The sequence below is a fragment of the Sceloporus undulatus genome, chromosome 2 (assembly GCF_019175285.1).
Source record: "Sceloporus undulatus isolate JIND9_A2432 ecotype Alabama chromosome 2, SceUnd_v1.1, whole genome shotgun sequence".
Lineage (NCBI taxonomy): Eukaryota > Metazoa > Chordata > Lepidosauria > Squamata > Phrynosomatidae > Sceloporus > Sceloporus undulatus.
This window is the reverse complement of record NC_056523.1, coordinates 183,153,764-183,181,245: the sequence shown is the minus strand read 5'-3', so window position 1 is coordinate 183,181,245 and position 27,482 is coordinate 183,153,764. Positions and strand designations below refer to the sequence as shown.

Below are 27,482 nucleotides of genomic sequence, written 5' to 3'. Positions count from 1 at the left end.
ATCTGAATTCAGTTCATCTGATTTTTTTGGAAACTGGGATAATCACACAGTCCCAGACCTTTTTCTTGAGGAACTTCTTGACTTCAAAGGAGCCCTGGCATTCTCTGGAAAACAATTTGAAATCTACTGCTGTAAAATCAAGGCAGGTTAGCTTGGTGGGCACAGTTGGGGCAACAGAAAAAGTGGCACACCAGGCCCAGTATCAAAGAGTTTGTAAGGCCTGGAATAAACCTGAAAATATTAATTTTTGCACTATAACTCCTAGAATCTCCTCAGGCAGCATGGTGCAGGATTCTGGAGGCTGTAGCGCAAAAAGGGGGGCACTTTTCCAAGGGTTTCATAGAAGAGGTCAGGATGGGTTTCTACTGACAAGTATCTCCTGGTAGTAAAATGCAGTAGCTTAGACTTCTCATTAGAACTCTTTCAGAGACCATATAACACAAGTTCTGAAGGAATTGCACCAGTCGCCAATATGCTTCTAATCTTAATTCAGGGTGTTGGTGATAACATTGAAAGCTTGGGACTGCAATACTTGAAGAACTGCCTCTATCTATATATGCCTGCCTGAGAACTGAGCTGTATTGGAGGGGCTCTCCTCTATGTCGCACCAGTAGAGAAATTACATTGTGGGAGAACATGGGAAAGAGCCTTCTCTGCAGTGGCACACTAGTTATAAAGTTCTCTTCCCTTAGAGGCCCAATTCATGCCAATGTTGGGATCATTTTAGCACTAAGTCAAAACCTGAGTTTTTATTAAAGCCTTTAGGCCTAACTAATTTTATCCAGGTTGCATATGTCTTATGGTTGCACTATATAAAGTTGTTTCGACCAGCATTAAATTGTCTGATTTTTTAAAACTGGTAAATGATTTAATATATATTTTAATCTTTTTAAAATGATTGGTATTTTTTATTGTTTTGAATTGATTTCAGTGTCAGCTGCCCTGAGATCTTTGGGTATAGACTGGGATATCAATTGTTTGGTGTGCCTGCAAGTCATTTTGGACTTATAGTGACCCCATCATGGGGTTTTCTTGGCAAGATTTCTTCAGCGGGGGTTTGCCTTTGCCTTCCTCTGAGACTGAGACCATGACTTATCCAATGCCACCCATTGGGTTTCCACAGCTGAGTGGTGATTAGAGCCCTGCTCTCCAGAGTCAGAGTGCAGCACTACCACTACACCAAAAACAAACAAACAAACCAACACATGACTTTTTCCTCAACAGCTGCCGTGAAGCTCTCTGTCTCATTGCGGGTTCCCCAGACCATCCCCATGGACCTGAGGATTGGACAACGCCTTGCCAAACCCAGCCCAGACACTGCCTTGCTGGCTTTGAAGCAGACACAGTTACAACACCAGTTCTTAATGGCAAGCTTGCACCAGCAGCAGGTGGAACAGCTCACCCATCCGCACTTGCGGGTTAGTCTCTTGTGCTTTCTTGGGATTGGGTGGAGGGAAATGGGTCCCATGGCCCTTCCAAGGAGGAGCCATTCTTGGGTCAACTTAGTCTTGGTTGTCTTCTGGGGTTCCCTGGGCAAGAAAACCAATCTGAGTTGGCACATTCTTGGTAGTATAATTAGTATTGGTGAAATAATAGCCTCTAAGTCTGTTAGAGGCTACAGCCCTGGGATGGCAGGACCCAAATAGAGAAGATGAAAACAAGCTTGGAGGTGTCTCATTCACTGGGTTGCCATGACTTGAAATTGACTCAGTGGCAGTTAACAACAAACAGACTGGAAAATGTATGAATCCCTCCCCCGCCCCCCACATGTGGGACTGCCATTTCCATCAGCTCTAGTCACCATAATCAGTGTCAATGGGATCTAATATCATGGTATCATATGAAGGGCCACACATTCCCTGCAGCCATAACTCTAAATTAGAGGTTGACAAAGTATAGCTCAAGAGGCATGAAGGAGGTGTACATTTTTGTCTGGCAGAACAGTGACTTGTATTCAGTTCTGCTGCTCAAGCACATTTGTTCACTCAGAATTCTTTGATTTCCATGAGGTGTCTTTTGTATTGTCCTTTATTTGGGCAGAGATTGGGGGGGGATGCTTTTTCAAACTGCAGCTTCCAGATTCCCCCAGCATGATGGACTATGATTCTGTGATTCTATGACTCTGAGAACTGTAGTCCAAAAAACTCACACCTTTTCCCAAAGTCCCAAGATGTAAAGATTAAAAACAAAACAAAATCCACCAAGTACTATAAGTCGACCTCATGTATAAGTCGAGGGCAGGTTTGGGTGCCAAAATTATGGCTTTTGATATGACCCTTGGATAGGTAGAGGGTAGAATTTAGGGGCATATAACAAAGGATCTAAAGGATGAAGCAAAGCAAAACAATGTCAAATAACTTCCAAAATTTAAGCAGACTTAAATCTTTGTGCTCACTCTTAAAGTTGGATGGATGAGAAAGTAGCGGGGGGTCAGTGCTTTCAGGGCAGATTATACTCTTGAGAATAAGAGTTAAGATACAGTACTTACATTGACCCGTGGATAAGTCGACTCAGGTTTTTGGGGTCAATTTTTGACCTAAATTTCTAGACTTACACATGAGTATATACAGTAGATCCTGCACAAGCTGGATCTCCTCCCAGCGTTGGGTCACACTATGCAACATTTCCTTCCCTGTTGAAGAGGCAATTGACCCCATTCCCTGGGATGTTCATTTGGTCTCTTTTACTCTCTCCATACCAGGTGCCGATGGAGCCGCCACCCCAAGATCCCGTCCCTGGGAAGCAGGAGCAGGAGCTGCGACTGCTCTTGCATAAAGACAAAAGCAAACGTAGTAAGCACCATCCTTCTCTCTCTCTGTCACCCTTCACATTCTGTTAGAATTTCTGTTTTGTATCAACAACTCTGGGTTCCCCCTTATTGCTTGTATTGCAAAAGGTGTACCTAAGGGCCAGCCCTACCATTGGGCAGAGTGGCCAGTTGTCCTCCTTTTCCAGGACATGACCTACATTTCAACCTTCTGTCCAAGAGGTATTCCAAAATGTACTCCAATTTGAGCATGACTAAGAAACATGAATTTATATTTGTATTAGTGTTTTAAGCTTTTATTTTGCAGTGTCCTCATTTTTTCTTGAATGACCTACATTTTATGGTACCTTGTCCTTGGTAGCATGTGGTTATGGCATCTGGGCAGACTGAAGGAAAAAAGAAGTGGGGAAAGTGTGAAACAAGGGGGAAACCAGGAAGCCCTAGGAGTATAAGACATTTGGCTAAAAGTGCTAAACTTGGCTTTAACCTTAGGAATGTGAGGATGTTGTGAATATCTGTGCTTGTTTCAGCTGTGAAAACCCATGTCAGCTCCTCAGGATACATGTAAAAAAGGCAGCATATTTGAAAATGGTATTGCTGGATCTCTGCTGTCATCTGGAGAGTGTGAAGAGAAGTGTTATCTGTTTAGTCCAAGTGCTGCTAGCAGAAAGAGAGCAGAGAGGGGGCCAACCAGGCCTCCCATGAGAGGGAATTCCACAGTTTGGGACCTCTCCCATGTCCTCACCAAACATCCCTGTGATGGTGGCTAGACCAAGCGAAAGAACTCCTCCAAAGGTCTTTAAGGTTGGACCAACTCAGAGAGGAAAACACTCTTTTAGAAAGTCTGGACCCACACCACTTAGGACTTTTAAGGTCATAGCCAGCACTAGCAGTTCTGTCCAGAAATCGACTGGTAGCCAGCAGAGCTATTTCAGTCAGGCCTAGTAGCAGCATTTTAGATCAGTGATGGCAAACCTATGGCACGCGTGCCAGAGGTGGCACTCAGAGCCCTCTCTGTGGGCACACATGCTGTCGCCCTAGCACAGAGTTTGCCAAAGTTTCTTACTAGTAAGCCAGAGGGACGTGGCACTTTACAATAAATAAGTGGGGTCTGAGTTGCAGTTTGGGCACTCGGTCTGTAAAAGGTTCACCATCACTGTTTTAGATCTTCTGAACAAGATTCAAAGCACCTAGAACATTTATGTTCCTACAGCTGGGATGGGGAACTAAGTTCCCTCCAGATGATTGCTAGACCTCAACCTCTATCAGCACTTGCTAGAATATCCAATGGTGAGGAACTGTGGGAGCTCTAGTCCAAAAATATATGGAACACCAGAGGTACCCACCCTGCTGTACTTCCATTCTCCACCAATAATTAATTATTTAATTAATTGTAAAATTACTTGGGAATAATTATCAATTAATTATAATTGATTAATCATAAAATGTGGGTGGTTTGCACTTCTTACATTCTTAATATAATGATGTTTAGAAAGAGAGAGAGTTTTGACTGTGTTGGGAATCATTTAGACCTTTAGCACCTTGGATGTTCAGTATTTCCTTCACCCACCTGCAATTCGCTTTAATGAGATTATAAGTGATCCCATTGACCTTTTCATGACACTTTTGAATGTAAAGCCAATCAATGAATTAGGCACCTATGCTTACAAACTTAGGGATAGAATTGAAATACAGTGGACCCTTGGTATCTGCTGGAGTTTGGTTCCAGGTAAGAACCTTACCTACAGTAGCTCAGTGGTCCCTTCTCCCACTTTGCCAAGCTTTTTTTAACCACAAGAATATTAGCTGCTGTATCTTAGCCCTCTCCTGTTTTCCCACTGCTTTTCCCAGTATAGAGAGCTTAATATCAGTGTCTCAAACAGCCCTCTCCTGTTTTAGCCCTTACTAGTAAGCTATATCAGCCTGTCTTTGTTTGTTTGTTTGTTTGTTCCTGGGAAGCCATGTGTTTTGGAATTTTGTCTTGAAACTAGGCACTCCAACTTGGGGTCCATTTGCACTGTAGAAATAATGCAGGTTGACACCACTTTAAGTGCTGTAGCACCATCCCATGGTATCCTGAGATTTGTAGTTTTACAAACTTTTAGCCTTCTTTGCCAAACAGGTTTGGTGCCTCACAAAATTACAAATCCCAGGATACTGTAGGATGGAACCATGGCAGTTAAAGTGGTGCCAAACTGGATTATTTCTACAGCATGGATGCACCCTGGATAAGAACAAAAAACATTTTGAAATGTTGAAGTATCTACCATGATGAATTATAGCAGTTCCCTCCCCCCCCCCCCCCCCCCCCCTAAGCAGCCTCACTGTCTTTGGAATTCTGACTTTTTAGCTCCAAACTGGGCACTGCTGCTTGGGTGCTAAGAATACTCCAGTCAGTTTTTCAGGCATATCTAGGATGGTGTCTTGATAAATTGTGGCTGAAAAGAGACAGACATTCTCTTTGATTATTATAGACAATGAGAGTTTCCCAGAGTATAAAATGACACAGGTAAAGGGACAGAGGGAGGAATTGTATATGAGGGCCTTTTTAATATTCGTTTGGAATCTGATGGTGTTTCATGTGCTTTGAAGAGTTAACTAGGCGATGGAAGAAAATGGGGGAAAAAATCAGCCAAGAGCCCTCCTTTTCCTCCTGTGCTGTTTTTCTCAGGCCCTCTTATCACTAATTCCATCTCTTCCTGTCTGTCTGGCATGCAGGGATCAAGATAAGGCTGGCTGAACATTGTGCTAACAGTATGTGTGTGAGTGTATGTATGCACATACTCTTCACCTCTCCACCAATGTATGGATGTCATCACAAAAATAAAAGTAAAAACAGGCCCCCACAAGGATAGAGAAACTTGTCGAGGGAGGGCTTGCCAGCTATTGTAAGGGCTGATTGGAGATAGATATAGTGCCCATCTGTCACACTGCGTATCCAGAAATTGGACATAGATGTGTCCATGCAGTTCAAACTGTAATTATCTGGGTTTTGTTGTGGTTGTTAATTCATTTATATCCACCGTTTTCCTTAATACTAGGCCTTCACGCCCACTTCCAAAAGTAAACCAAATGCAGATTCAAATACATACCCAGATATCAAACATCCTGTGTTCCCATAAATGTGTCTGGGAAGGTGGTGAGACTGTGAGATGGTCCTCCTCTGAATATATGAGCACGGGCTTCCTCACAATGGAAGTAGGTGCTGGGTTTGAGCTCTGATACCTTCAGTGTAGAGTCATAAGGAGTAAGTAATAGCTGATGTGAATGTTCTCTGTCAGAGAGCTTTTAGAGCCATGGGCAGTCATAATAGATGTCACTGCAGCATGGGAAAACTTCCCTTATATACTACAACTTTTTTGATATAGAAAAAGGCACTAGCTTAATAAAGAGGGAACTTCCTGTTTGGTGGGAAAGAAACAAAGCTTTAACTAGATATCAAACAGAAATACCCTTTTCCAAATATTTCCAAAGCTGTTGTTAATCAGAAAGTCAGGTTTTAGAAACTTCAGACTTTTCCCCATTGAAATCTACTTTCCCTCCACAGTTGGCTCTCCATATTCACAGATTTTTTATCCACAGATTCAACCATCCACAGCTTGAAAATATTCCAAAAATACATAAATCCCCAAAAGCAAACCTTAATTTTGCCATTTTATATAAGGGACACCATTTTACAGTACTATGCTATTGTATTGAATGTGACTTGAGCATCCAAGGCTTTCCGTATCCACGGGACTGGAGGTGGGATCCTGGAATCAAATCTCAGCAGATCAAGGATCCACTGTACAGTCATTTTTAATTTCTTCTGACAAAAAGGACATCATCTCAGAAGTCATCAGGAATGGATCTGTTATCTCTGTTTTCTCTGAAGTGTATCCTGTCAAGTTTGGTGGGGCTTCTCAAACCAATGTAGGGGTGCATCTACTTGGCAAAAAGTTTGACACCACTTTAAGTGCTATAACTCCATTCTATAGAATCCTGGGATGTGTAGTTTTATGAGGCAACAGCACTCCTTGGCATAGAAGGCCAAAGACTTTGTACAAGTATAGATCTTAGGATTCCATACAGTGGAGCTACAGCACTTAACACAGTGTCAAACTTCATTATTTTTACAGTGCAGATGCACCCCAATTTGGAAACTCAAATCTAATACATACATTTATTGAAGTGTTAATTGACTGGAGGAGCTCCAAAGTTTTAAATGCCAAGAAAAGCTGGGATGAGAATGACTTTGTATTCCTTTAGGTAAATAAGCAGATTTTCATGTAATTAGCACATTTTGTAGAATTCTGTTTCTCCTGACCATGGAAAGAGGCAAAACTGTACAAACCACAGACACCCCAACCATAGAGCTCCTGGTGCACCTCTGATAGCTTATGATGGCATAAGTCTTTCTCAAGGGCACAACACTGGGAGTCCATAATCTACGATGTGGGTCAGATTCAAATGTGGGATGACCCATCAGATTTACGAGTCCTGCCAAACACCTTCCTGGAGTTATTTCTTGTTTGTTCCTACCCTCTGCTTGTAGCAACATGGCATTCTGGATCATGTAGGCAAGCTTGGAAGGCCAATCTTGGGGCAGGGAGTGTACTCTAACCATGTTGCATCCCTTGTTGAGTCACAAAAAGGATGCAAGAGGAATCATTGAGCCATGAAATCACCCCATAGCCCTTTGACAATATATCCTGTTTCTCAAACATTCCTGGCAGATGAATCCTCAACTTATACCCCTGGAACTTCTTCATTTCTGGGTTTTACTTGGTGGCTGGACTTCACTTTTTATCAAAGTCTGTGCCCCCCAGATGTTACTGAACTTCAGTTTCCAACAGCCCTGGTCAGCTGAATCAATAGTGAGGGTTGGCTGGAGCTGTTTATAGAATTTGGACAAAGCTGGTTTTTTGGACTACCTGAGGGATTCTGGGATTTGACAATCAAAAATAACCTTTCCAAGCCCACATTTAGAGCAGAGGTGGGAGTCATGTCAGTTTCAACTCACAGATACCCTAGCCAGCATAGCAAAAACTGAATGTTGGAAGGTGCAGTCCAAACAGTGGAGTGCCCAACTCATGGCCAAGCTGGTCATCAACCTGGTACCTTCATTACCAGAATTGCTGTTTTCCATCACTTTGACCTCCTCATTCTGCAAAGAGTAAGGTCTGGAATCATGGGGTGGTCATTTCAGGTCACTCAGAATGGTGAGGAGATGCTGCCAAGAGTAATACCCATGCACTCCAGCCATCCTGTGTAATTCCAGGTATGAGACCACAATCTAATAATCAGCAAACAAAGATGTTTCAGTCACATATGGACTTAGGTCCAAGTGAAAGCTTGCATTAGAAAAAGCTGCATGAGTTGATGGTTCTGGAATCTTTTTGCTTGGAAGCATCAAATCATGTTTTGAGAACTGCAGAGATACTTGAGCCACAGAACATCCTGCCTCAGTTAAGTGGAAAGAACTACACAGCCCCCCGAATCCTGTTGCTCTGTGACTCATCCCTACGATGGTACTTCTGGTAATATAGGAAGTGAGAATTGAACTAGAGATGTTGCATTTGTCATGTGGCTTCAGCTTTTCTGCAAATTCTGGTCTGACTCTAACCTACACATTCCACAACCTAACTGTAGTCCTAAGTGTAGTCCTAGAGGTTTAGGACTACAGCTCCCAACATCCCTACCCATGGGACCATGTTGAGGAATACCTAACCAGTACAACTACACTGTTTTTTCTCAAGTTAGTTACAGATGCAGTATGTTTTCCCTACCATGGAGCTGGGCAATTTTGGGGGCTATGGACAGGGCCGGCTCATCCACATAGGCGAACTAGGCAGCCGCCTAGGGTGGTAAAATTTAGGGGCTGCGTGGTGGCTTTATTTATTTTTTTGTATAATTTTTTTTGCGTAAATCAAGGAGTGAAAATAATTATGAGGTGTGACAGGTGCCAAAATATTTCTCGCCTAGGGTAGCCAAATACCTTGAGCCAGCCCTGGCTATGGAGCTGTATTAGCCCCCTGGGTGGTTTTGGAGGGCCACACCACCAAGAAAAAAAGTCCCCATGTCCTAAAAAATCTCTAGGGGGATGAGGGCAATTTTAGAACTAGGTCAGGGCTTTTTAAATAATAAAAAAGCAGTTGATCAGAAGTCATTCATGGCTTTGCAATGTGCTGTACATTGGGCTACCTCTGTACCAAGTTCAGAAATCACTCCACTGGCTGCCAATTAGTTTCCCGGCAAGGTACAAGGTGTTGGTTATTACCTTTAAACCCCTACATGGTTTGGGTCCAGGTTGCTTACAGGATCACCTGCTCCCATGTAATCCACTCTGTACACTCAGACCATCTAGCAGCCATTTAGTCCAGTCACCCAGGACTAAGTTGGTATCTGCCAGCCAGAGAAATTTTTCTTCAGCTGCCCTTCGACTGTGGAATGACCTGCTGGAATTGATTTGACTGCTGAATACGTTGTCTGAATTTAAAAGAGCATTAAAGATTAGTCTCTTCCAACAGGCTTAGCCAGATGATTTTTAAATTGTGAATTTTAAACGTGGATTGTTTTAATATGTGTACATCTTGTTTGTCTTTTTAAATTATGTGTGTTTTAGCTGATGTCTTTTTAAATGATGTTGTTTGTCTGTTAATTGTTATCGTTCCCTGACTCAATCCATGCAGCGAGGTGATAAAGAAATAAATTACTACTACTGCTACTATTAGTACTTTCCTGGAGCTAAAATGGATCAAGGGGACATAAATGTAGTGAAATGCCTCCCTTGCTCCCAGAGTGCATTTTGAGCCAAAAATACTTCTCATTTTTTTTAATCCCTGGAGGCTCCAGGGCCACAAAAATAGCCCTGAGGCAGCTTCATGTGACCTGTAGGCTGTTCTTAGCCCCTGCCTGCCCTAGTGCCATGAAAACAAGCAGCATTCATGGTGTGTTATCTTCATGGATTTAAAATCAAGATAATAAAAAGGAAGCCTATGTATTAAGTGACACTAGCAGTAGAGCTAAAGTTCTTCTTTCTACCCTGACCAACAGTGAGGTTTCTTTTTAAGAAGAAGGTCTTTCTGGCATCCTCCTATGGAGCATTCAACCAAAGAGGAGCAAAACATAGAAAAATTATCCATAAATAGAGTGTGGCAATGTGGCTACCCCATCAGTCAGATCTGCTCTTCCCTCTAGGTCTCTTGTGAGCACCTCACCTTTGCCACTTGCTAGCTGTGATGGACAACGTGCAGGTTCTTCTTTCACAATAGGTCCACCTCATTGGAGAACCTCTCATCTCTTGTGAGTGTGAAAGAAGCAGCTCCCTCTCCATGTTGCCCACAGATGGAGTATACATTTCCATTCCATTTCTTTATCTATATTCTGCTTTTTCCCCAAAACTGGGATTCAAGGTGGTTACAAAATAGAGAGAATTACAAGTGAAAGCACATGGTGGTCGTGTTGGAGGGACACTGACCTTAACTGTAAAGCGCATGCACACCACGAATTGTAGGATTTCCTTGAAAAATAGACATCAGGGAGAGATAAACATGGGGAGGGGGTTGTGAGCAGATCAGCAGGAACCTGACAGATGGCCTCAGCTCATTGAAAACTCCTTTGGGTCCCTTGCATTTCTTGGATTGTATGTTCCTTGTTGATAGCAACCAGGGGAACATCTAATTCTCCATGCTGTTAGAGGCATTGGGACTCCACATGCATATACCCTTCCTGCCATCTAGTGTACAGTCCTGGAACTGAACCTTCCTGTCATTCTGGCTTCTGTGATATTGTGGAGTCGAAGGCTTTCATGGCCGGCATCCTTAGTTTTTTGTGGGTTTTTCGGGATATGTGGCCATGTTCTAGAAGAGTTTCTTCCTGACGTTTTGCCAGCATCTGTGGCTGGCATCTTGAAGATGCCAGCCACAGATGCTGGCAAAACATCAGGAAGAAACTCTTCTAGAACATGGCCACATAGCCCGAAAACCCCACAAATAACGTCTGTGATATTGTTTTCCATTTCTTTAAGACAGCCGTTGTTTGAAGCTTCTTCATTAATCTTGGCAGACCACTTTCCACTCTGAAAGCCTGGTTGCTGTTACACTGCACCCCAATCCTACCTATTCAGAAAGTGATTGCTGTGTGTTTCTTGTAGCTTTTCCAGGGATGAGACAAACGGGAGAGAATAGAGTAATTCAAAGAGAAATCTTGAGAACACGGGGAAAGTATGTGAGGTCATAACTTCCTTTCTATATGTGTATGTTTGCACATGCATGGACCTTTGGATACACATTAGTGGGAATGTGTATACTAGTGTGTCATTTTTAACATTATAATTTCATACTTCTTTTTTTGCTGCAACGGTGAAGTTGTTGGTTTGAAATGATGTGATGCAAAGCAGCCCTGAACATTTTAGGATCTCTTTAGATCCTCTGTATATGCTGGTCCATTGGCTTTTCTTTCACTATGTATCACTTGTTCTCTTTTAAGTGGTGTCTGTGAGCAGGTCAGTAGATAGGGAAGCCGATCCAATTGCAGATCTGCTTCATCACACAATCATACTGAACTGCGGGGGGGGGGGGTGCTTTTGAACTGCAGCTCCCATGAGTCTTCAACATTATCTTTGCTGGTAGTTGCAGTCCTAGAGAGCCACATGCTTCCCACCCATGCAGTTCAGCTTTGACCCAAAGAAATAAAATACCATAATATTTTCTGTGTAGAAAAGGTTTTCTGAACAAAAATCCCATGTGCCTATTTTGCACAAAGTATGTGCAAAACTGTGCAGTTTTTGAGCATTTTCTTGCAATGGGGAAAATGCTTCTTTCATGAATTAACTCAGCAAAGAAATTGTTAATAGCCAGTTAAATCACTTTTATCACTAACTGTTATCAGACTTGATACAAATAATGTTTATAAGGATAGCAGTTATTTTTTACTAAAAAATTAAAATATTGGTAAATGTTTTGTTTCATTTTTTGTTTGTTTGTTTGTATGTAACTATATATATGGTGTTGCATTAATAAAAAAATATTTGGGAATCACAGAAGATAGATTGCAAGATACATGCTAAACTGACACATCCCCACCCTTAACAGATGACAGCAGACTTGCTGTTTTTCTGAGTTAATCTTTGTAAATCAAGTGATGTCATTATTTTGCGTGTTTTTTTAAAACAAAAATATAATTTCAGAATTCATATGTACTAATCATTCTCACAACAATCCTGTCTGCTCAGTTGGCTGTATTTCCCAAAGAAGTAGGAACTAAAGTTAAGAGCCTAACGTGGGACCAAAGACATATTTCTTATCTTAAGGCAGAAAGTTGCGTTCCTGTTGATTTCAAGTTTAAATAAAGCCTCTTCTGGACATAAAATGGTCCAAGGATGCTCAGATATGTGGTGAAATTATGCCCCTGCCCTTTTGAGGAAGAAACATCTTTAAAATAAAAAAAAATGAGGGCACAGTGGAGCTATAGTCCTCCAAAGTCCGAGGAAGGACTAGTTCTTTGAGATGGCCAAACCATGGCTTAAGAGGAATGTACATACAAGCCTCATTGGTTCAAGGCCCATCCAGAGGTCAAACAAGTTAATTTTGGACCATAATTCCCAGAATCCCCTGCCAGTATGGCCAGCAGCTATGCTACTTGGGATTCTGGGAGCTGTAATCTCCAGTGGTAACTTTTCTGAGCTCCGGTCATTCCACAGCATTCTGCTTGCTGCTTTTGTAGTGATGTAGTCCTCCTGCCCCATATTCAGGCAGCCTTATTTCTTGCCTTATTTCTACAATTGGCCTGGATCCTGCCAGACCTGTATACACTGCGACCTCGGCATACGCACCCTTGCCATACGCAGATTTAAGTATACGCAGATGGCAAGCAACAAGGGACCAAATGGCACGTGCACCAGAGGCACATGGGTGTGTGCCGCTATTCGAATCAATGGGACTCCAGCATATGCAAAATTTGCCTTACATGGGAGAGGGGACGGTCCAGAATGGATCCCCCGTGTATGGCATGGGCAGACTGTATATGTGCACACATGCACACATTTGTTGAGTTAACTTCCTGAAATCACTTTCCGCATCTTATAGGTTTCCTGCAATAGAATGGCACTGCACAAGCTTAATAATTGCAGGCTGTAAGATTATCTTCAAAGAGGCTTGCAAGACTGACTTCATTCAAGCTCAAAACATGAGTTTGTCATTGGATTCTTAAGGATTCTAAAACTGTGCTGAGTGGGGCTGGCCCAAACCATTTTGCTGCCTGAAGCAAAGGATGAAAATGGTGTTCTCCACACAGAAGGCAACTAAATTGGAAATTGACTCTTACTTCACTAGTAATTATGGGATAGTGTCCTCTACTCCACCCAAAAGCAGCAGCAGCTTCATCAGCAAAGGACAGCTACCACATGCCACATACAGCTTTGTCTATTCAGCTTCCTCCTTGATGGCAGAGTGGGCTCTAGATCTGAATCCCCCAAAACATGTTCCATTTGTCATAGATATTCTTAGAGCAAAACAGAAGGCCAGGCACTTTTACTTTAGGTCTTACTTTGCTAAAGCAAAGTTGTATTGTGAAAACTAAGCAAAGAGGTCCCTTATACCTGCCCTCCCCTCTCTCTTGTTTATGATGTGTGAAGTAACCATGGCTGCAGCTAAAGCTCATAGTGCATCTACAGGTGCATCACGTAGAGCCATATTTCGTATGCTTGATGGCTGTGATGAGTCCTTACAGTTTGGGTCCCACAGTGATCAAGAAAGTGGAGGAGTTTACCTTTGTAAATAAAACTGAAACACTGAAGGCTTCCAAGTTTGGTGGTAAAGATGTCATAAGGTAACTGAACCCTGCCCCCATTCTTCCTTTAAAACAATGTGTAAAAAGAGGATGCATCTTATTTTTTAAGCTTTAAGTGTTTTAAACTTTTTAAATTTAAATTTTATTCTTTTAATGAATGATGTGTTTTAATACTTTAATAATGTAATTCTGTTTTAATGCTCCCCTTTGTATGCTTTAAATTGTGTTGTATTTTTAAACTGTGAGCCACTTTGAGTGCCAATTTTGGGGGGAAAGTTTAATACAAATAAATAGAAGAAGAGGAAGAAGAAGAACAACAACATCAACAAGAAATCGCAGCAGCTTTCCAGGAACTTTGGCTTGAAATCAAAGTGAATGCTTCCCATGCATCTTATATTTAAAAAAAAACTTTGAACATTTCTACTGCTGTGGCAGTTTGATATACTAAAAGCTGTAGGTGGTGTCCAGGTGTTGATAGCATCACAGAGTTGTTATTATCAGCTGCTTTCTTGATCTTGACAGGTGCTGTAGCAAGTATGGTTGTGAAGCAGAAGTTGGCTGAGGTTATCCTCAAAAAACAGCAGGCTGCTCTGGAAAGGACCAATGCCCCTGTAATGCCATACAGGTAAGTTGGTGATAACTCCTGTTTGCAAATATGTGTATACTGGATGTATAATCTACCAGGCCTCAGTGCTTAAACCAACTTTTCTTAACCCAGTGCTTTCAGATGTATTGGATGATACATTCTGAATGAAGACAATCTTGTATGTTCCTTGACTAGTTAACACTGGGGGACAATTTCCAAGTAAACATGCATAGGATCTTGCTTCATACTGTTTTTGGAGGGGAAACAGGTTATTTTTAAATGCACTCTATTTTACAACCCTGTAATCCATATTCTGTATTCCCTGGGTGTGTCCCTGTGCTAGCAACCTGAACTGGTTAAAACAACCTTGGGATTTTAATTTGCATGTCTAGCGTTACACCTTTAGTGTACTCAGCTTTTTGCTGCCCTTTCCTTTCCTTTGGCTGTGTCATGCAAGTGAGTTTGGCACACCTTCAGTGACCCTGTTGTCACCTTGGTTGTGACATCCTTTCTGAGAGCAGTAGACCTGTTTACATGCTCAACATTCAGGATTGTTCATCAAAGGGTTATTTGCCTAGAGAAACCCTGCAACAACATTCCATTGCCTGTTGACCTGATTCATTCCTTTCTGCTGGTTATTCCCCAAATGCTGTGAAGGTGAGTCTAGATTTCTGTCTGAGAATAGTACAAGGAGGAGCCTCTTGAGAAGTCTTCCCCAAACTGCCCCCCCCCCCCCGCAAATGTGTTAGAATATATTTCCTATTATCCCCCAGCCAAGAAAGCCATTGGATTGCTGGTTGGGTGCGGGTGGGTGGGTGTTTGTAGCATCAATGCATCTGGAAAGCACTAAGCTGAAGTAGGGTACCCTGAATACCAGCACTCATTGAATGTCAGATGGAAGCACCAGTAATACTAAGCCACGAGGCTATGGCCTGTTACACACAGCCAAAATAAAGCTGCTTCGAGTCACAGTGGACGTATGGTGTTTCAATGATGCATGTGTCCTGAGAGTCCAGAAGTTGCACCAAAGTCATGCTCCAGCTCTAAGGACTGGAGCGTGGCTTTGGTGTGGCTTCTGGACTCTTAGGACGCATGCATCATTGAAACACCATACCTCCACTGTGACTCGAAGCAGCTTTATTTTGGCTGTCTGTAACAGGCCTATGTGTTCCAGGGAAGGAGCCAACCCTGTTGAACTCAGTGGGACATAAACTCATGAAAAGCAGATAGAGTCTGGTTGTGCCTATTTTTATAGTGCCCTCAAGGACTCAGGGCACTTCACAAACATTATTTCAGCTATTCTTACAATGAATCTTGTCAGGTAGACCAGCATTGTCATTTCCTTATCAGAGATAGAGATTAGGCTGAACATGGTTGAACAGAGGCTGTCATGGCTCATGATGTGGCCACACAGATTCTTTTGCACTACAGACTTCTCCAGGCAAACATGTTTGGTAGGTTTAAAAAACAAACGGGACATAACCCAGCAATTCCTATTAACTCCACCTACCTCCAAATGGATAAAAGTCTCTTGCAGTATAAGATACATTCTTCTCAAAAGGATTAAGTCATGCTTAGAAGAAAATCCAAACAGTTGGTGCCAGTTGATTTGCTATTCTCCCCTATAGTAGTCAAGAACTTAAAGCCTGCAGGTCTTATGTGACCCTCCATGTCAACGTATTTGTACCCAGGGCACTCTGCCAGTATCTCCCCTCCATGTACTGATGTCCCTATAATATACTAATGACAAGTTCCCCCCTCCTTGCCCAGCAACCCTGACTAGGTCATTGTGGGGGATGTCTTCACTCTGCCCATAGTGTCCTTGAAAGCTGGCCTCATTGTTTCTATTCCACTAATCATGGATGGAAGTACTAATACCATTTGGGGTTGCTTGCGAGTAGGGGAGCTATTAATTTCTTCCTCCCTCAGTGATCCTAAAGCACCCTCCCACCCACATTGCAGCAGTCTTGCACAGAATCACCAGAATGAGGACAAGGTTAAAACCTTTTCTAACTTTTCATATTTGTATATGTGTGTTTACTTTGTGAGTGCCCTGAGGGCACCAATTCCCATCTGATCTTGGAAGCTAAAAAGGCCCAGCCTTTTTTTAATAATAATAATAATAATAATAATAATAATAATAATAATAATAATAGGTTTTATTTATATACCGCCCAATCACTGGGAATCCGAGCGGTTTACAATAGAGGGGATAACAGACAGTTCCCTGCCCACAGGCTTACAATCTAAAAGACACGACACAAAAGGAGAAGAGAATGGTGAGGGGGGGAAGGAATCAGGTCCAGCATTCTTCTCTCCCTCTGAGGCCTGGACCAAGGCAGATGGACCGGAGGGAGGGCTCTTCTTCTTCAGGCTAGCCCCTGATGGAACTGGGCCAGCCTACTCTCTCCCTCAGAGGCCGAAAGATGACAGTTAGGGATGGAGGAGCCTCTTTCTTCAGGCTAGCCCCTGATGGTACTGGGCCAGCCTTCTCTCTCCCTCAGAGGCCGAAAGATGACAGTTAGGGAGGGAGGAGCTTGGTAGTACTTGGATGGGAGTACTTGGATGGGAGACCTCCAAGGAATACTAGGTGCTGTATGCTAAATTTGGGAAGAAGGCGAGGACCAAGCACCTCAGAGTGTTCCTTGCCTAGGAAAACCCTTATGGCATTATGGGGCTGCCATGTGTTGACAGATGACTTGAAAGCACACATCTACATATACAGCGCACCCGTGTCATACGCGGGCGCACCTTACACGGCTTGAGCATATGCGCTCAAGCCGCCGGGCGGAAGGGGCGGCGCATCCCATTCAATTGAATGGGCACATGCGCCTGTTGCGCCCCGCGCGCCGCCGCGCCGCCATGCACAAGCCCCATTGTTTATAATGGGGCTTGAGCATAGGTGGAATTCACCTTACGCGGCGGGATCCGGAACGGATCCCCGCGTAAGGCGAGGGCCCACTGTATATGTACATACCTCTGCAATTACCCCTGTGAAGACCAGGTGGGGCAAGAAGGTTAGGTCTTCTTTCTCAAAAGATTTGTGGAGAGACAGAGAGGGATTTGGATTTGGATTTGGCATCAAAAGGATGAGAATGAAGGCAAAGCCTATGGACCTCTATGTCAGGTGAGTCTAAGGAATATGATCCAATAATTACTTTAGAAGGCAAATGAAATTTCCCTGAACTTTGAATTGGATACAGGACATTGCTCAGTGGGAGAATACACTCTTGGCATGCAGAATAATTACCTCTATTTGAGGTTAAAAGAGAAGTAAATACCTTAATATTGGTATAAATTTACATAAATACAAAAAAGGAGCCCTAGTGGCACATTGGTTAAATGCCAGTACTGCAGCCACAATATTGTGAGTTTGATCCTGAGGAGCTCCAAAGTCAACTCAGCCTTCCATCCTTTCAAAGGTCAGTAAAATGAGTACCCAGCTTGTTTGGAGCAATTGGCTTACATGTTGTAAACTGCTTAGAGACTGCTTAGTTCAATATGAAGTCGTATAGAAATGTAAATGCTATTGCTATTGCTATAAAGAGAAACAACCGCCTCTGTGGCCATGAATTATTATATGCCATGGTTCGCAGGTGAGGAGAGATTTGAAATTGAGACTTTCTAGTTTGTTGCTCATTTGCTTAACTGCTATGTCATACTGCTCAATGAGTGTGAACAGCCAGCCTCTTTTTCCTCCTCCATGCAGGTCTTTGGAGCCAATGGAACGTGAAAGCCCAGCCAACCCTGTGCTTCCCAGTTTCTTCCCTCCTGTCTCCAACAGTTCCAGGGACTCTCCAGAGCACTTCCCACTAAGAAAAACAGGTGAGAAGGTGGAGCAGAATGGGGTGAGACAGTTTTCTTTGGCAACTAGGTTTGCCAAATGACAAAGGGAGGGGGCAGCCTTGCTGCTTCTGTGTCATTAACAGCAACATGCGCTGACCTGCAGAAGACAGCTAGTGAAGCTTTTCATGGCATGGAGATAAAGATGATCAGCAATTTCAGTTTGCACAATGAAGTGCCGATAAAGGCAGGTTCAATGGATAGATCAAAAATATGAAAGACAAAGGCAAGAACCAATGGCAAGATTTCAGCAGGCATAAAAGAATAAATCCAGTATGAAAACCTGGAATCACTTGGATAGTCACAGCAATAGATTTTTATGCAATTTCTTGGCTTGTCCGCAGTCAGGTTGTAGTGGAATATGGGGGGAAAGCCCACTCCATTAGTTGTGCTGAGGCCAGCTCCATTGGGCTTCTGCTCATCCTCACTCATCTTCCTTCTACAAGGTTATCACGAGAACCATTATGGAACTTGTAGACTTTTGTTTTCCTCTTCCCTCCTCATCCAGTGTTTCTTTTGTGTCAAACTAGTATATACAATCTTCATTTGTTTAAAAAAATAAAGTAAAAGTTCTGCTCGTGCAGGATTAGATGACTGGAATTTAGACTGGCACAAAATGCACTGCGGAAATAATCCCGTTTGAGACCTCTTTAACTGCCCTGGCTCAATGCTTGGGAATTCTAGGAACTGCAGTTTTGTGAGACATTTATCATTCTCTTTCTGAGTGCTCTGATGCCACAATAAACTACAATTCCCAGGAGTCCCAAGCATTGAGCCAGGGCAGTTAAAGTGGTCTCAAACGGGATTATTTCTGCAGTGTGTTTTGGGCCATAGTTTCTGGGAACAGGAAAGAGAATCACATAAGCTCCATCTGCACTGCAGAAAGAATCCAAGTTGACACCATTTTAACTGCCATGGCTTAATGCTATGGAATTCTGGGAATTGTAGTTTTGTGAAGTATTTAGTCTTCTCTGTCAGAGAGTTCAAGTGCCTCCACAAACTATAATTCTCAGAATTGCATAACATAGAATCGTGACAGGTAAAGTGTTGTCAACCCAGATTATTTCTGCAGTGCAGATGGAGCTATAGAGAGGAAAAAGAAAGAAAAGAAAAGAAAAAAGAAAGGGAAAGGGAAAGGGAAAGAAAGAAAGAAAGAAAGAAAGAAAGAAGGAAGGAAGGCAGGGAGAGACTGGACAAAAGGTAAGATTAGAGAATTAGGAATAATGCTTTTGTTCAGATGTTGTTAATTGTTTAGATTACTATTATATTATCAATTTATTCTTATTACCTAGTGTGTCACTGTTCAGGCATTAACATTGCTCCCTTAGTTTGCCTATTGATGCTGCCACCATCCCTGCATTTCCCCTGACTTGGATAGTGAGAAAAAGAAGAAGGGAAAGCCTGTAATTAAATGGCAAAGCACACGGTTTACCTGCAGGAGATGTCACATGCAATCCTTGGTACTGACAGATATGCCTCAGAAAAAATCCTTGTCTGAAACGTAAAGTTGAAGGCATCCATGGTTTTTTGTGAGTTTTTTGGGCTATGTGGCCATGTTCTAGAAGATTTTCGTCCTGACATTTCGCCAGCATCTGTGACTGGCATGTTCAGAGAAAGATGCCAGCCACAGATGCTGGCAAAACGTCAGGAAGAAAATCTTCTAGAACATGGCCACATAGCCCGAAAAACCCACAAAGAACCTTGTCTGAAACCTCGGAGAGCCACTGCCACCCTTGATAACCCTTGCTATGTTTTCATATAAAAAGAGTCCCCTGCATTCCTGTGACCTTGCATGAAAGTTATCTTGCAAGCATGATGCATATCCTCACCATCAGTAATGAGGCTGACAAGTGTATTTGCTGACCTGCAGGTGCCAAAAAGTCCCCTTGGGGAGGTAATGCCTGATCCACTACCTCCCCTACAATTTTTCTTCAGTCCCAAATTCCTAGCATTGCAGCAATTTAGAATGTCAGTTGTGCATTTAGAAATAAGGGAAGGTGAACACAGCAAATAGAAAAATTCAAGTATGGGCAATTTTCACCCTCTGCAATTTTTGAGGTGAAGGAAAATATCATGGGGGGATTCATATTTGAGGGTGACAGATTTTCAGTCATCATTGTGGAAAGCAGCTTTGCTGAGCCACCTAGACATCCTCTCTAACCTACAACATGATTTCTTGTGTTCTCGTCTGAATTTGCCTCAGCATCCGAGCCTAACCTGAAGCTACGCTATAAGGCTAAGAAGGCTGGCGAGAGACGCAAGAACCCACTGACCCGCAAGGAAAGTGCACCCCCTTCCTTGAAGAGGCGTCCACCAGAAGCCATTGGTGAGAGAAAGACTGGAAGGGTTTCTTCAAAGAGCACTTGCTCTGGAAGACCCAGCACCCTCTAGAGAGACAACTCCCGTTAAAACCAGAAAGAATCTGGGAATAATGGGAGTTGTAATGTGACACCTCTGGAGTGTATTGGAGTATCCATTGCTGCTAGGATGGTTTGTGTTTTCTGGTTTCCTCATTAGTCAACTTTGGGATTGTGATACCCAGACCAGTTTGGGGAGGGGCTCAGTTTGAAAACATTTATTTGAAATTAAGCTAAACCAGCTGGCTGGAAGCCCAAACCAGAGACCTCCATGTTCCCAGCACCATGACTATGGGGCCAAAGCCAGGCCTATGGGGTTCCTCCGATGACCTGGCTCCTTCCCCATGACATTTCTATCTGTTGTGCAATTCTGGCCAATTCTGAAAGGCTGAAATGTCTCTAAACAAGGTTTGGTTGTTGGCAGGATGAGCTTTAAGCTTATGTGTGATATTTTTGATCTCATTATTTTGACTTCAGCCCTTCCCACCACTAGAAAGCTCTCCCACAAAACAATTTCCCTAAAATTTTAATTCTCCCCTCAGGCTGGAAGACGTTCCATTCTCTTGATCCAAGCCATACAATGGTCCTCTGCCAATCTCCATTCCTGCCTTGCTGACCTTCTGTTTCCCCCTTTGCTTTACTTTTCTTCATTATCCTGAAACTTGCATGTTCCTTGTCACCAACAGATTCATCTCCCAGCAGCAGCAGCACCCCTGTGTCTGGCTGCAGTTCACCCAATGACAGCCTGGTGCCAGAACATGGAGCCCTGCCACCAGCACCAGGGCTGACACAAGAGGTAAGGACCTCATTGCATCCTAGACAGGACAAAACCGCTATAGCATCTGTGGCTATGGACCTGTGGGCCGAGAAACATCAGGCCTTTCAGATGTTTTGTTGTCCTTATGTGTTTCATGTGGACTGTGACTTAGACCTTTTCTGCACTGGGCAGGATACTCCAGGGGCAGTCTGAAATATCCTGGCCCAGCAACTACCCAAAGCTACCCCTGTATCCTCATCCTTTGTTTCCACGCCACAGCGGCTGTTGACATGGGCATTCTGCTGGGCCACCTGGTGTGTCCACCAAGAGTCACTAGCTTCTGAGGTCACAATGAGGCATCCAGCACTAGTCACATGCTGACAGCCTCATTCTGACTTGATAATGAGTGACCCATAGCAGCAAATGCACCAGGCTGCCCAGTGGGATGCCCATGCAGACAGCTGCCATGGCACGGAAACAAAGGGCTCTGGATTGTCTCAGATATCCAGAAAAACAGGTAAGCTTTTTTTACTCCATGTTAATGTTGTACTCTGTTTCTTGTGTGAAACGTACTGGATATATCAACTGCCCACACTAGAACCAAAGTTTCTGCATCATCTGAACAGGATGATACCAGAAGGGGGTAGGAGGCTTTTAACCCATGCATACAAGGTCTTATCGGGCTTTCTCACTAAGGGGGGTTGCCTTTGCCTTCCTCTGATTCTTAGAAAATGTAACTTGCCCAAGGTCCTCCAGTGGGTTTCAGTGGCTTAACAAGGAGTTGAAACATTAGTCTTCTGGAGTGCTCATCCAGCACTCAAATCACTACACCACACTGTCTCTGCCTTCAGTTAGACTCCAGCTCCCATAATCTCTTGCCATTTGCTTTTCTGGCTCTTCTGATAGGACTTGCACTGATAGGACTTGCACTCCAACAATACCTAGAGGTTTTGCATGGAGCCACCAGCACCTACCATGTATTTTGGATTGCCAATGACTAGGACATATTTATATTTTCAGATAGCCTATATTTATATTTTATTTTCTGTGGACCCATCTCTTCTTGTCCTCTGCCGTGGGTACATTTAGCTGAAAGAGGAGACAGAGAATGATTAAGGAAATCATTATGAAGTCTTTATTTTCCTTGGGAAAATCAAATCAAGGGGATGCTATGGTGGAAAGAATTGAAAATATGTGCTCCTCTACAGCTGAATGCAAATTCACAATTATATGTCATTACATCAGGGGTTGGTGAATTGCAATCTGTGGGCCACGTGCAGGAATCCCAGTTCAGCCCCCTTGAAAGCACCACATATCTCCAACCCTTGCAATCCCCCCAAAAACATGTTCCCCTCTAAATGGCAAAATGTGCCTCTTTTTGCACTCTAAATAGGATGTCAGCCCCTTGGGACATTTTGATTGATTGATTGATTGAAATTTTATTTACAGTGGTACCTCGGGATACGAAATACCCAGGTTACGAAATTTTCGGGATACGAAAAAATCCCATAGGGAATTATTGTTCCGGGTTACGAATGTTTTTTCGGGTTACGAAAAAACTTTTGGTGCTTTTTTCGGCTTTTTCGCACGGAATCGCGGCTTTTCCCCATTAGCGCCTATGGCAATTCGGCTTACGAAGGCTTTTCGAATTACTTTCGTAACCCGAGGCACCACTGTATATACCGCCGTTCCTATGATCACGGCGGTTTACAAAACAAAATGAAAATACAATACAGTACAGATTACAGATTCTCCCCCTGGAGAAACGCCGCTCCTGCAGCAAGGAAGAGTCTCTCTGGGCCGCTCCTGCCCAGGTGGAAAGCGGGCGGGCGGGCGGTTAGGGAGGGAGGAGCCTCTTTCTTCAGGCCAGCCCCTGATGGAACTGGGCCAGCCTTCTCTCTCCCTCAGAGGCCGAACGATGACAGTTAGGGAGGGAGGAGCCTCTGTCTTCAGGCCAGCCCCTGATGGTACTGGGCCAGCCTTCTCTCTCCCTCAGAGGCCGAAAGATGATAGTTAGGGAGGGAGGAGCCTCCTTCTCCAGGCCAGCCCCTGATGGTACTGGGCCAGCCTTCTCTCTCCCTCAGAGGCCGAACGATGACAGTTAGGGATTAATTTTGTTGAAATGAAGGCCCAGGGGAATCACATTTATGGGGCAAATCATGGGTGCACAATTGGCCATTGTGGGGATTAATTTTTAAATAGTTACCTAACTGGGAAGTGGGTTGGAGTGGTGCAGTGCACACAAAGATCCATGGAAATGGGTTGGGGAAGCCCCGCTACCCATGATGTTTCTCACTTTGCTGTCATCTATTTTGGGGGGGTAATCTTTGACAAAAACAGGAAGTATATCAAACAGTGGGAGATTACTGAAGAGATTCAACTTAAAACTGGATATAACTTAAACTGTACTTTCTGGCTTCAAAGAATGGTTTTGACATCAGCTGCTGCCAGAGCATTCTAGAAAGCTTTATTTGGTCCACCCTTGCCACATAGACAGTGAGGCTAGCAAGCTCTCATTCATGTTTGGGAAATAAATCTTCACTTTCTTCATTCTTGTCTGCCAGAATGAATAAATTCAAATATTTATTTCCCCACTGGATGAGATGAAAAGACATTTTTTACATTTTCTATTATTTTTCTACATTGCAAGAAAATAATTTGCCTTTAGAACCCATCTTTGGTGTTTGTGCATACTTTTTTTTTTCACAGACAAAAATGTTGGGTTTTCATCAACACCAAGTTTTTGTGTGAACAGGGTTCTTTCTTTCTTTCTGCAAAAACATTCCAAAATGCAATAATAATCTCACAGCTGTCTTGTTTCAATGTGGTGAAACTCCCTTTCTGACTGAACTTTAAAAAAGGGAGAGGGGAGAATTCCTTGTATCCCTGTTTGGGATACCTTTAAAAAGTGAGTAGATGTGCTAGAACAGTGCTACTCAAATTGGTGGTCCTTGGAGTGGTGCCCATCCTTGAACTATTGGCTGCTGTTCCTTAGCAAGTTTCCAGGAAAGAAAGAAACCACTGTACCCAATGGGGAAAAATATAATGCTTTTCTTAGCACAATGGAGGGAGGAAAATATTGCCACATCACATAACCCAAAAAGCACTGCCCTAGAAGATTCATATAATCCTTTGCAACATGGCAGTGGCTCCATGGCAGATGGGCTACCAGATTCAGTGACAAAATTTAAAAAAATCAGTGTGACACATTTTCCCTGTGGCTCCAAACATTTTTTACACCTGCTAAATTCTGTGAATATTTTTCCATTTTTCCTTCAGACACCACTAGCTCAGCGTCTGAGGATGCAGGAGAGCTCATTGGCCCAGTTTGCTCTTCAGCCCACCGGCTCCCTCCCAGCACTTACCCTTGGACTACCAGCCTCTTCAGCAGCACCTGCCCGGGTAAGATTGTGGAGGAAGAAATAAACATTTTTCAACGAGTTTCAGTGATTATTTTTGGTGGTGTCCCTGAAAAAGCATCTTCAGAGGGGGCAAGGAAAGAAAAAAGAAAATAGTTTTGTCAAGTGTAGAAAAGGGAAAGATGCCCCAGTTCCCATGGGTTCTGTGGGCATTTCTTTTGTCCCAGTGCTGTTCTTTCAGTGGTGACTCTCATGCTGTGGCAAAGAGGGATGACTTTTCTCAGCCCAATGTCCACATTCAATATGAGTGAACTTCGGGGCCTGCATTCCACTGTGCACTGGATGATTTAGTGCAGCCATTTCAACACAGCTTTTCCATCATTGTCCCAGATTTGTTAATTTGTACTCATTTATTTCCCCAGATTCATTAACAATGCATATTGATCATGACATTGTCCACATTCTGAGGCTGCATTGAGTGCATTCAAATCATTTAGGTTATGGTTCGGGTTTGGGTGCCAGTCTTGGAATTAGGGGATTATATTGATGCTCTGGCAGGATTAGAGGGTTAGGATAAGGGTCAGAGTGCCAGTGCCAGAGTTAGGAATTGGGTTACAAACATCTTCTCTGGGACAGTTCAGCATGCTGTACTGAAATGGCCATGCAGAAACACCTGCTCTGAAACAGCCATGCTAAAGCATCCTAAACCTTTGCACTGATGGAAGGCGCCAAAAGCAAAAGGATGGGGACAGGAGTACCAGCATCACTAGCATAAAACCCTCACTGGCAGCAATTAAACCTTAGGAGAGACATTTCAACTTTTAAAAACAGACTCCTGTGTGAAATCTGGGAACCCACCAAATGATGTGTTTTGGTGAAGAGAACATGACCATCTGAGGAAGTTGAGATGGTCAGATTGGGAGAAGGCCTGACTTGGCCCCAAGGCTGGATGTTCCTCACACCCATGCTGTGGGGTGGATTTCACTGAGGGCAGGAAGTGCAGACACCTTGAGGTTGGACAACCGTGAAGTGGATGGTGCTCAGTCAAATCCTTCCCTTCTCCCTTGCTGGGCAGGATTTGGATATATCTGGTATATAGGTTCCTGTTGAGAGACAGCATAGTGATGTAAGTGTTGGACTATGAATCTGCTGATCAGGGTTTGAAACCTCACTCGGCCATGGAAACCCATAGTGTGACTTTGGGCAAGTCACACTCTCAGGCTCAGAAGAGGACAATGGCAAACTCCCTCTAAACAAATCTTGCAAAAAAAAAAAAAAAAACCCAACCCCATGATTGGTTCACCTTAGGGTCAACATAAGTCAAAATGACTTGAAGACCCACAACAACAACAAACTTTCTGTTGATAAGATCTTGCATACTTGGACGTTCAGTGTTCATTGTGCTCTCCAGTTTAGGGACTAAGTGAAGCAGGGGCAGACTAATTTCAGTCGTTCATAGATCATATTGTTTCTTGTGATACTCCACATGTTAGAAATGCACAAAGTGAGTTCAGTATCCTCTTCATAGTTTTTTATACACAGTTAATTTGAGTGAAGTGGTTCCATATAGCCATTCGAGCTTAAGAATGTAAAATGAGCATGGTGGGTTGTACCAAGATCCAGCTATCTTTTGGGGGGAATCCCGGCAGCCTAACAAGGCAGTTAGAAGACCATCAGAAATTGCCCAGCAGTACTGCGAGAGTTTATGGTCTTCTTTCTATTCACCACTGATGAAAATAAGATCCCTGGTAAGTCAACCATTTGAGGGTTGATAAGTTAGTTTAGTGGATTCAAGGAAGTGCTCTTTTATCCATATTATCCAATTAGCTTTCTGTGTGTCTTTAGGGGGATGGAGATCACAGGACACTCCCAGGCCTTGCCCACAAGGTGCCTGTCCTCACCAGCACCCACACACCCCTGTTTCTGCCCACCAGCTTGGAGCAACATGAGCCTGGAAGCCCCTTATCCACTCGGCTTCAGCCTGTGATCATTCTGGAGCCCTCACTTGCCCATCCTCCTCTTGTGACAGGTGAGTACTGAGTCCTTGTGTAATGGAAGTGAATGGGGCAGTGAAATGTTTCTTTAACATGATGTCAGGTTTGGGTTCAGAAGAGATCAGCATGAGGCTGTTGTAGGTATTAAGGAGTAACAAAAATCTGTCTTTTCCCCTTCCTCCCTTCCTTCCTTCCTTCCTTCCTTCCTTCCTTCCCTCTCTCTCTCTCTCTCTCTCTCTCATTATATTTATGTCCTGCCTTTCCTCAAATAAGATGATTACATAGGTGGCTCATCCTCATGAGTACCCGTGTGAGGTAGGTCAGATTGAGGATTGATAACTGTATAACTGGATAGGGGTAGATAACAGCAATCACTGCAGCCAATACCTTCCCTAAGTCAATTGCTGTGCGCACATTCATTCAAAAGCCAACTTAGGGAAACAATTGACAGCCATGATCACTTGCCCCACCCCCAGGACAGGGCTGCTGTGTCAATGTGCTTTGGGAGGGTCTGGGGAATCAGCTATCTCAGCTGCCAACGTGCATTTGACAGTGTAGAAAATAGATCACACAACCATAGATTACCAAAGCGCTATCATGGGGGAAAGTGTGATAAAAAATGATGCCAAACCAGTATTCTTCCATCCTTAAATTTGTGCAATTGTGACAGGACTGTAGGCTGGTGTGATAAAGGTCTAAGACCTTCTGGTGAGGGCTTTCTTGGTGCCACCACCTTCACAGGCATACCTGGTGAGGAGACAGGAGAGTGCCTTCTCAGTGGCTACTCCTAGACTGAGTAACTCCCTCCCACAGGAGGTTGAGGCCCGGTACATACCTTGCTTAATGTCTGGTACATACCTTGCTTAATGTCTGGTCTGGCGATGGCCTTTTTTCCTCTGGAGGGAAGCCGCAGCCGCCAAACCATGTGGCTTCCCTGTGGAGGGGAAAAAAACCTGCAAAAAGTGTGTTCTTTTAAAGCCGCAGGGCCGGTGTAACAAGTGTGCCACTTGTACGCTCATTACATATGTGCCACACGGCAGCATGCGGAC

The 27,482-nt window shown here is 43.5% G+C and overlaps 1 protein-coding gene across 6 annotated transcripts in view; it reads left to right on the top strand.

Moving 5' to 3' along the window:
- The window catches only part of HDAC7 (histone deacetylase 7), a 266,897-nt gene that overhangs the window by 189,329 nt on the left and 50,086 nt on the right, over positions 1-27,482 (top strand). For all 6 annotated transcript variants that reach the window (XM_042448009.1, XM_042448008.1, XM_042448013.1 and 3 more), the window contains 8 exons: positions 1,225-1,418; positions 2,702-2,792; positions 14,060-14,162; positions 17,833-17,948; positions 20,170-20,292; positions 21,010-21,119; positions 24,360-24,482; positions 26,285-26,468. In XM_042448009.1, coding sequence (XP_042303943.1) covers positions 1,272-1,418; positions 2,702-2,792; positions 14,060-14,162; positions 17,833-17,948; positions 20,170-20,292; positions 21,010-21,119; positions 24,360-24,482; positions 26,285-26,468 — 997 coding nt within the window. In that variant the 5' untranslated portion in view covers positions 1,225-1,271. The remainder of the gene's footprint in view (positions 1-1,224; positions 1,419-2,701; positions 2,793-14,059; positions 14,163-17,832; positions 17,949-20,169; positions 20,293-21,009; positions 21,120-24,359; positions 24,483-26,284; positions 26,469-27,482) is intronic.